Below are 11,334 nucleotides of genomic sequence, written 5' to 3'. Positions count from 1 at the left end.
TTAAGACTTTATTTTTATGTTTTAGTTTGCTATAGCAAGTGTCGTTACTATGACGAACTGAACGAATACCTATCAAATTCCGCCTAGGTTCGGCAGCAACGTGCGGGCTGAATCATCTAGTTGAGTAATATCATGTAGTACTTCCAATCAAACAATAATCATTAATTAAGATGTGAAAGAAAAATTATTTGACTATACAACTTTATCACAAGAAAAAACCAATAAAAAATCTAGTGATAATTAAAAAAATTAGACACAAAATAACAATCTTTTACTAAGTTTCCACTAGAAAAATTCCAATAAAAATGAGATCATCTATCACATGGCTTATCTTCATCATTGTCTATCCTGTACAAAAAAAAAATTGTATTAATAAACTACAATTAAAAAAATAATACAAAATGTGTGTGTGTATATATAATCTCAAACCTTGATCATTTAGTTTGATGTGGTTTATCAGCAATACGTCCCTTCCGTGTGGTCAGATTGTAAGTATGTGGTGCCTTCAATCCTGTAATTACCTGGTTGAATACCGACTGAAAATGGTGGTAGATCATCAAACTGGTCATATTCTTCCTCATTAGCGACATTGTCGACACTAATAATACGCCGTTTACCTTGCAAGACGATGTGGTATCTTGGGTTGCTCGGGTCACTGACAAAAAACACTTGTCTGACATGTTTTGCGAGAACAAATGGTTCAGATGCATAGCCATCACTTTTAAGGTCTACAAGAGTAAAACCGTATTTATCAACTTTGACACCTGTACGATTATTCACCCATTTACATCTAAACACAGTTTGAGTGAAATCATAATAGTCTAATTCCCAAATTTCTTGTATGACACCGTAATAAGAATCTTTAGCAATTCTTATCATTGTATCATGATTCATCCTATCAAATTCAGCCGTTGATGCTATTATTGTAACTCCACTGTTCTGCATTGTACTTTTTGCATCTTGATCTTTAGTATAAAACGTGTAACCATTAATGTCGTACCCTTGGTAAGATTTAACTTTAAAATCTGGACCTTGCCCTAACTTTTCCACAATTCTGTCAACCTTAGTTGTTGTTACCTTAGTTTTCATCCAACTAGAAAACTCCTTATTATGCTTTATTATATACCACATATTATCCTTACCCTGGTATGTCGACCGTAAAATGTTCACGTGTTCTTCAACAAATGGAGCAAGACAAGTCATGTGTTTTAGGACCAATAAATGTGCAATTTGTAAAGTGTCACGACTTGGGATGATGTTTTTCATACCAACACTTCCAACCCCATCAAGTTTACCCGAGTGACGAGATTGAGGTACACCAATACTATCCACACCTTCCAAATAACCTGTACAAAATTCAAGCACTTCCTCGAAAGCATATCCCTCAACAATACTACCCTCAGGTCGGTTAGGATTTCTTACATAACCTTTTAAAAAACCCATATATCTTTCAAAAGGGTACATGTAACGTAGAAATACAGGGCCACAAGCCTTAATTTCTCCTACTATATGGGATACTAGGTGAACCATAACATCAAAAAAAGACGGTGGAAAGTACATCTCTAGTTCACAGAGCGTGACGATAACTTCTTTTTGCCATGTATCCAGTGACTCGGGATCAATAACTTTCGAGTGAATCGTGTTAAAAAACAAACAAAGTTTTGTGATTGTATGTCGGATGTTCTCTGGTAACACTCCACGAACTGCAATAGGAATCATATGTGTCATTAAAACATGACAATCATGAGACTTCATACCAAGAAGTTTACAGTCTTTCATTGACACTAAACTTTTAATGTTTGCAGAATAAGTTGATGGTACCTTAATATCATGTAAACATTTGCAAAACTTTGTTTTTTCTTCTCTTGACATAGTATAACATGCAGGTGGCAGAAAAATACGGTTGTCTCTCTCAACAGGGGCAAGCTCTTTACGTATTCCCATATTTACCATGTCTTTACGGACATTTATCCCATCTTTCGTTTTACTGGGAATATTTAACAATAAGCCTAACAAGCTATCACATACGTTTTTTTTCAATATGCATAACATCTAGGCAATGTCTAACATCTAAATGTTTCCAGTAAGGTAATTCCCAAATGATTGACTTGTTTTTCCAAATAACACCTTTCTCAACGCGAGTTCTTTTTCCCAACACAATTTTTTTCCCGACACAGTTTTTTTTCCCAACACAGTTTTTAAATTTTTAACTCTTGAAAATGCATCAAATCGTTTCCTTATCTTTCGGAGCTCGGTACTACCATCAAACTCTTCCTTTTTCTCTCGATAAATGTGACCATCTGGAAGGAATCTTCGATGTCCCATGTATACAGTTTTTTTGCAATTTTTTAAATATACTGAACTTGTCTCATCTTCACAAACAGGACATGCTTTCTTACCTTTCGTCTTGTACCCTGACAAGTTACCGTACGCAGGAAAATCACTTATGGTGCAAAAAATCATGGCCCTCAATTTAAATTGTTCTTTCTTGTAAGCATCATACATATCTACACCTGAACTCCATAGAGTTTTTAAGTCTTCAATTAAAGGAGACAAATAAACATCAATATCATTACCAGGTTGTTTCGGACCCTGAATCAACAAAGACATCATAATGTATTTTCGTTTCATGGCTAACCACGGTGGAAGATTGTAGATACATAAAAGAACCGGCCACGTACTACGGAGACTACTCATGTTGCCGAAAGGATTGATTCCGTCTGAACTAAATCCAAACCGTATGTTTCTATTCTCTTCTCCAAATTCTGGATACATGTTATCAATGTTTCTCCACTGAGGTGAATCTGCCACGTGTCTTAATTTTCCATCATTTACACGCTCATCTGAATGCCAACGTAATAGTTTTGCCTCTTTTTCGTTTGAAAACAGACGTTTCAATCTCGGTATGATGGGAAAATACCACAACATTTTAGCCGGTGGCCCATTTTTTGTCACATCATCATCAACTTCATCGGTTTCTTTTTTACGCTTATACCTCGATGCATTACATCTAAAACATTTATGTTCATTCTCGAACTCATTTCTATACAACATACAATCATTTGGACATGCATGTATTCTTTCAATTTCTAATCCCATAGGACACATCAACTTTTTTGCTCGGTATGTCGAAAGCGGTAACTCATTACCTTCCGGAAGCATGTAGTGCAAAAGCACTAATAAATTTGTGAAACTTTTATCACTCCATCCGTTTTTTGACTTTAATTGAAACAACTTCAACACAGCATTAAGTTTCGAAAATTTTTCACAACCGGGATACAACGGTTTTCCTTCTTCTTCAAAGAGTTGTAATTTTTCTTGATCATCCGCACCAATATTAGTCTCTAAATCATGAAACATTTCATTTAAGTTGTCATTGGGGTCATTAAAATGGTCATTATCGTCATCAATATTTGAATCATTGTTCTCCCTATTATCATCATCTAGATTGATTAACGTTGTGCTAGTGTTGGTAAGTGATTCCCCATGCATTGACCAACATGTGTATCTAGGCATAAAACCACGTGTAATTAAATGAAACTGTATGTCTTTGATATCATTAAATCTTTGGAAATTTTTACAAATTGTACAAGGGCAACAAATCAATCCACTTCCACTATTCAACCGATGTGTTTCAGCAACCCTAAGAAAATTTCGAACGCCATCCGTATATGTCGAGCTTGTACGTGTGGTATGGTACATCCCGTAAGTACGATCCATCTGCAAATTAAAAATAAACAAATAAATCATATAATTGCATATATATACACACACATATATGGTGTAAACTAGTGTTCTAAGGCGGTGGATCCTAACCCACTTTTTGAATATTCTATCTCATATGTATATATTTTAACGAGTTGACTATTTAAGAAAAAATCGACAGCATTTCGCCTTAACTCCCCAAGTATGCGTATAACCCGCAAACTCGAAGGAGCTAAGGCGAAATGCTACCGATTTTTTCTTAAACAGCCAACCCGTTAAAACATATACACATCCTAATGAGATAGAATATTCAAAAAGCAGTCCCAAAATGGGGACAATCCAAAATTTATCTCTATTAGATAAATTTCGGACGGGTATACTCTAAAGGTTATCTAGATCTAGATGTATATGCATATAATCAATATATATAACAACAAATGGAATATGAATAGAATTTCCGTACCTTTAAATTGGTGATAGAATGAAGAGTTGACGAAACTATAATTCTTAAATTTTTAACTACAATTAAAAGCATATAATCAATTAATACATGAATGAAATTAACTAAAAGTAAAAATATATTAACAATTAATGAAACAAAATGAAATTTTCCTACCTTATATGGGTTGTTGAATGAATTTAAAGCTGAAGATTTGAGAAGATACAGCTAACTCAATCAAGTGGACTGTGGCTATGGTTTTGGGAGTAACAGTGTTTCTAAAGTACAATAAAATGAAGAAGAGGTTAGAAAAATATTAAAAGGGAAAGCATATAATGAACGAGCTTCGTCACTTTTGTTGCATCATGACTTGCGTATATGGGTATCTCAATAAGTAATTACTTTTTAACTCATCATTAGAGGTTCAAACTGACCAAAATATACAATATTCTTTCTGGTGATTCTAATAAAAAGAAAAAAAAAATCAGGAAACGATATAATAAAAACTAAACACATAATTAAAACATGTCACCAAGTTTAAGACGCATACATTTATTAAAAATCATAATATTAATGGGATCTAAGCTCAAGTCTGATGACTTCAAATCAAAACTCAAATCGTATATCTCGGATGATTTGAGAAGGTCAAAATGAGGTATCCAAAACAGTACAGTACAACCCGACCCGAAACCCATTCCAACCCGGACCCGTTCCAACCCGAACCCGTTTTGACCCCGAACCCATCCCGACCCGAACCAAAACAACCCTTTTTTATTTGACCCATTCTGACCCGGACCCGTTTTAACCTGAACCTAATTTGACCCGCAACCCAACCCAACCCTAAATCCAAACTCGATTTCCTTAGAAATAGATTAGAAAATGACCATTTTACCCTTTTTTTTACTAAACCATAAAAAAATTAAATTTCATACTTTTGTCCTAACATCATACCTTCAAAATCTTTATAGCATATTACATAAAAAGTCTTTAACTGCTAGCCTCTGCAGTCCACATTTGCAGAGCATTTTATAACAATTTACAAACTTACACATCTTTAATAGGTATAATCAAACAAAGAACTCAAGTTTTGCTATATTCTGGTATCAATATATGTATCTTGTGAAAACCCAAACAAAAATTGTTCATAAATCGCAACTAAATTCTCACAATTAAACCCAGCTACTTGCTAATAAAATTAATAATTAGTCAACAAGATTCAACCTAATATGAAACCATTCATTAATTGAAAGTACCTGGTTCGTCTAAACAAAAATCCACAGTAAATTCAACTATAAGCCTTAATCCATAAGTGATCTCAAATCTACTGGTTAAAGTTTCTGTTGCTTGGGCAGACGCTCAAGGAACGTGATCTCATATGTTGGACTCGGGTTCATGAAGTAGAAATACGGGTCCCAAAACTTAACACCGCGAACCGTTGTACCATGGAACATGTTCTGTTTAAGGTTCATAGCCACTGGGACAATCCTGTCACTTAACTCAGCAAACAAGGGACTGAACCGTAGTAAGAAAGGTTCACGACAAGTGGTGCCTTCTGGGCAGACCACTAGGTCCCCTTTCTGGAGTAACTCTTTGATACGGGCAGCATCCGCTTCACGGTCACGAGTGAGGGCAATTGCGAGAATTGGTGACATGAATCTCGAGAGTTTGCTAACACTGTAAGTAACACAAAACGGTTTGCGTCCAAGTGCAAGTCATAGCCATTGTAAAACTCTGGTTTGTTTTTTGTTTTAACCATTGTTTTGCTATGCTCATGACAGTTGACAACAAACAAAATGTTTCTTTTTAGTCTTAAAAAGTCAAACTTTTTTACTTTCTTTGCAAGTTTTACTTAGTTAACAGTATTTTCTATGGATATATCAAAATATATGTGATTTTCTGAACCCGGAGGTAGATGAGTAGATGACATATATTCAATGATGTGGATTCCACAGTTGACTTTTTTAGTCGTAGGTCAACTCACAAAAATACAGTAAGTTAGAATTAATTGTTTTTAAAATCAACTGATTTGTGTGTTGAGAAGAACTAAAGGAGATGAGGATAGTGATGTAGCATCACATGAGAGTTGAATTAGTATTAAAACTAAAATGTTTAATTTCAATGCAGGAAACGAAATATTGAATAGCGAAACAATAGTTTCTGAACTTAACTTAGGAAAAAAAGTTATACAAGTAAACATGTGACGAGTCATCAAATAGAAATATAAGATGGGCTTGATCAAAAGATAAAAAAGCATGGACTCAACTGAGCTGTAGCTACCAATATTATGCTTACGGAAAAAAAAGTTATAGAAGTAAACATGTGACAAGTCATCACACATATTCGAACATGTCACGAGTCATCACACATATTCAATACTTACAGTGTTACCAAACTCTCGAGATTCATGTCACCAACTCCCGCAATTGCCCTCACTCGTGACCGTGAAGTGGATGCTGCTCGTATCAAAGAGTTACTCCAGAAAGGGGACCTAGTGTTCTGCCCGGAAGGCACCACTTGTCGTGAACCTTTCTTACTACGGTCCAGTCCCTTGTTTGCTGAGTTAAGTGACAGGATTGTCCCAGTGGCTATGAACCTTAAACAGAACATGTTCCATGGTACAACGGTTCGCGGTGTTAAGTTCTGGGACCCGTATTTCTACATCAGGAACCCGAGTCCAACACATGAGATCACGTTCCTTGAGCGTTTGCCCGAGGAAATGACAGTTAAGGGTGGCGGAAAATCATCTATCGAGGTAGCGAATCATGTGCAGAAAGTGTTGGGTGGTGTTCTTGGAAAAATATTTTAAAATTTTTTATATGTATATTATATCAAAATACCATATAAAAAATATGGTATATCTGCAGATATAAAAACTAAATATTATACATGGCGATACACTTGAAAAAATATTTTAATATATTTTATATGTATATTATATCAAAATACCATGGTATATATGGTATTTTACATGTATATTTAACAAAAACCTAAAATCCAGCTACTTTATAGCTATATTTAATTGCTATTTATATGAAAAAAGAATAAATAAATTGTCTAATAGCTATCTATTGCTACAACCCTAATAGCGAGCCTAGACCTATACGCTACGTAGCGCACTATAGCAATCGATACACTCGCTATTGATAAGAATGGATTCAAGCAACCCAGTAAGCAAACTTAATACTTCACTAGGGGTGCAAAAATGGATGGTCCCTAGGGGTGTTATCGGGTCAGGTAAGGTTTCAAACTCACAATCCTTAAATTTATGTTTTAAAGTATAATCCTTTTTAATATGATTGCTGGAGGTGAAATGGATGCCAGTGGGTCACTAAGCAAACCTAACATTTCACTAGGGGTTTAACTAAAGATGGTCCCTGGCGGTGTTAACGGGTCGGGTAGGGTTTCAAACAAAAGATCCTTAAATCTATGTTCTTAAAGCATAATCTTCTTTAACAAATGCATGCGTTATACCAGAGCATCAAATAAAAACTCACCTTTACGCTGGACGACAGAAATTCGCCGAGGTGTGCCGGGAAGAATGGAAAATCACTGTTGTAATCCAAATGCGGCGCCTTTGGAAGATGCTTCGGAAGACAAAGGAGCTCTGATCTAGTCTAATTTGGGAAGGAGGAGGATCTCAGCGAAGATTATTGTCGTTCGTGGCAGAGAGACTGAGAAGATAAACCCTTCGTCTCAAAAGGTATAACCGTCCCAGAAGAATGCGGCCCACATCCCCAAATACTTTAACCGTCCCAAAATAATGCGCCGCCCCAAATGATTTCTTTTAATAACCCGGTTTGTTTTAGACTGGCCCAAATAAACCTTATTGACCCATTTTCTTATACAATGAAATTTTGTAGGGGTTTTTTGACACTGTGTTTTTCTAAACCGCTCCAAAAAGTTATTTGAACTGTCCCATAAAACCAGTTTTGTACTAGTGATTGATGAGGTTAATTTTCTTAGGGGCTGTTTGTTTACCTTTTAATGAGCCTCTTAATGGTTCAGACCTCTTACTGGTTCAGCACTTAATGGTTCAGACTGTTTGTTTCACGAGTAGATGTCTGAATGGTTCAGACATTTGCCTCTGAATGGTTAAGATTTATACAGAGTCTGAATGGTTAAGACCTCTAATCTGAATTGTTCAGGCATTTGCCTCTGAACGGTTAAGCATTATACAGGCTCTTAATAATTCAGCCACTTACTGGTTCAGCACTTACTGGTTCAGACCTCTTACTGGTTCAGTACTTAACCATTCAGATGTTGCCAAACAGCCCCTTAGTTAAGTGAGTGTGAAATGACTAAAATGCCCTTACTAATAAAAAATAATAAATATGGGCCACCTTTTACCCACCCCTTTCCTCTTTTCTTTCTCTCTTTCTCATTATTCTCTGCACCATCAAACCACTACCACCACCATAACACCTTCACACTTCCACACCACCATAACACCACCACCCAAATCCCAACCACAACCACCAAACCCATCCACGTCGCTCATATCCCCTCCTACCATGTCTTCTCGACAAACCCACCCCACCGTAACCATCTAACCGGCCACCCAACCCCGAGCACACCAACCATCATCGCAGCAACTTCGGCCAACCACCCAACTCCAAGTACTAAAACCACCACCATTTCTTTTATCATAAAACACCAACCACCGCTTCATTTCTGTCACAACCCCCGATCCCTATCTCGGGAGCGGGCGGCCGTGATCCAGTATCGGTGGTATCCTGTTATTGTCTAATTTGGCAGCAGAATTTTCATCAGGACCGTAGTTAGGAAATATTTTATCAGAGTAAAATACCACACTTTCATAATATTAAACACATGGGTAAAACCCAAGTTTTCAGTACACACATCTTCATAGGGATACATCCTATTTTTATTTAATAAAAACATCTATTTTATTATTAGGTAACTTTATTGCCACTTTTCCAAGCCTTCAGTGCTGTCCAGCTGGCTTCTATTTGGCTTTCACATTTTGTTACCTGAAACGTGTTTAAAAATATTTTGTCAGTGGGAAATACTGGTGAGTGAATCCCAATTTAATCAAGTTTAAATAAAAACCATTGTACAGTATTGAGGGCGATCTCGCAATTACATTTGTTTCCAAGTTATAACAATTAACATCCATGGTACGGTCATACTCAACTTGTCGAAATGTTACTCCTTGACCAGGTGGTAACAAATTTTGTATACAAAACCTCAACATACTCATGATAATTGTATTCTTACAAATACTCAATAACTGCTTAGTATATAATAAATCGTGTGAGGTTTTGTAAAAACAGTTAACATAAAAAGATGATTACTCACATTGCTGTCTTAGGATTTTCAGTAAGGATTTCCTGGGAATAATCTATAAATTACACAAATGCACACGTGTTAGTATAATAACCCAGTTTAACATTAGCAATACCCTCCCCGAGATGGCATTCCAACGACTACGTCGGGCAGAACTACGACAGCCGTTACGGAACTCTAGATCAATCTGGCAGAGTATCTAATACGTCTCCAGGGGTTATGATACTTACATCGTAGCAGAACCTCGCTATTTAGGAGGGTATTACACCCGTGTATAGTGCCCACTATGTAAAATTGAGAGAAAGAAAGAAAGTTTTGGACGAAACAGACTGAAGACCCGAGCTCCCATTATATAGGGGCTGAATTCGGGTTCTACGCGGCCCGCGTAAGAGAAGACAAGGGCCTACGCGGCCCGCGTCAACTCTGGTCAACGCCCTAGCTCGTCCGGATCATCGACTAGACCTGCCACGATGATGACACATGTCGGCCTGGGGTGTTGCCGTGTTCTTGATCTCTCGCGGCCCGCGTAAGCTTAAGGGGTTGCTTACGCGGCCCGCCTAAGCTTAAAAATTTGATTTTTATTTATTTTTATTAATATTTAAGGTATTCGGGGCCCGTTTTCACGTATGGGGTGTATTTTTTGGACATATTAGGATATTTTAAATATTTTTAGGGTGTCGGAAAAATTATGAGGGTGTCGGTTTCAGATTGTTATATCCTCCCCACCTTGTTTTAGAGCTCGTCCTCGAGGTCTACTGGAACAAGTGTGGATATTTTCTTTGCATTTCTGATTCAAGCTCCCATATGTACTCAGGTCCTCTTTTAGAGTCCCACTTTACTTTGACCAGAACTAATCTTTTATGCTTGAGATTCTTGACTTTCCTATCTTCAATCTGTAGAGGCCTTTCTACAAATGTGAGTTGTTCATTTACCTCTATATCCTTAAGAGGCACTACGAGTGATTCATCAGCTAAGCATTTCTTGAGATTTGATACATGAAATACATCGTGTATTCCTGCCATTTCCTCTGGCAGTTGTAGCTGATAAGCTACAGGTCCTATTCTTCTAATAATATCAAAAGGTCCAACATACCTGGGACTTAGCTTCCCTCTTTTGATGAATCTTACCACTCCTTTCCAAGGAGAGACTTTTAACAATACCTTGTTACCTACCTGAAATTCTAACGGCTTACGTCTGTTATCAGCGTAGCTCTTCTGTCGATCACATGCTGCTTTCAGTCGTTCCTTGACTTGAATGATTTTGTCGGTTGTTTCCTGTACTATTTCAGGTCCAGATAGTTGCTTTTCCCCAATTTCTGCCCAATACACTGGGGTTCTGCACTTTCGTCCATAAAGTGCTTCGAATGGTGCAACATTGATATTTGTGTGATAACTGTTATCATAAGAAAATTCTATTAAAGGTAAGTGATCGTCCCAATTACCTTCGAAATCAATTACACAAGCTCTAAGCATGTCTTCCATTGTCTGAATTGTCCTTTCGCTTTGTCCGTCCGTTTGAGGATGGTAAGCTATGCTTAGATTTAACTTGGTTCCCATTGTTTTTTGGAAACTTGCCCAAAAATGAGAGGTAAAACGGCTATCCCTATCAGAAACAATTGATAAAGGTATTCCATGTAATGACACAATTTCATTTACATACAATTTGGCTAATTGTTCCATACTATAAGTTTCCTTCATTGGTAGGAAATGAGCTGACTTAGTTAGCCTATCTACAATCACCCAGATTGTATCATTACCTTTTTTTGTTTTGGGTAATTTGGTAACAAAATCCATTGTTATCAATTCCCATTTCCATTCCAAACTGGCATTTCTAGCTGTTGCACCAATCCTGAGGGTTTCTGATGCTCAGCTTTAACTTGTGAA

At 36.8% G+C, this 11,334-nt stretch overlaps 1 protein-coding gene and 1 long non-coding RNA gene across 2 annotated transcripts; both read right to left on the bottom strand.

Moving 5' to 3' along the window:
* Positions 1 to 2,070: 2,070 nt before the first annotated feature.
* Positions 2,071 to 3,492, bottom strand: LOC110933243. The gene has a single exon (XM_022176473.1). The coding sequence runs from the start codon at positions 3,490 to 3,492 to the stop codon at positions 2,071 to 2,073; it is 1,422 nt and encodes a 473-aa protein (XP_022032165.1).
* Positions 3,493 to 3,527: 35 nt separating this feature from the next.
* LOC110936210 lies at positions 3,528 to 7,883 on the bottom strand. The gene is made up of 4 exons (XR_002589814.2): positions 7,639 to 7,883; positions 4,322 to 4,422; positions 4,169 to 4,224; positions 3,528 to 3,720 (listed from the first exon to the last, which is right to left on the bottom strand). It is a non-coding gene; the product is annotated as an uncharacterized LOC110936210 (long non-coding RNA).
* Positions 7,884 to 11,334: the final 3,451 nt, after the last annotated feature.

Source organism: Helianthus annuus, chromosome 4, assembly GCF_002127325.2.
Source record: "Helianthus annuus cultivar XRQ/B chromosome 4, HanXRQr2.0-SUNRISE, whole genome shotgun sequence".
Taxonomy (NCBI): Eukaryota; Viridiplantae; Streptophyta; class Magnoliopsida; order Asterales; family Asteraceae; genus Helianthus; species Helianthus annuus.
This window is presented reverse-complemented; position numbering and strand designations above follow the sequence as displayed.

Bases quoted from the DNA above. Each gene is read 5' to 3' on its own strand.
- LOC110933243 (XM_022176473.1), bottom strand. From the start codon at position 3,492: ATGCATGGGGAATCACTTACCAACACTAGCACAACGTTAATCAATCTA.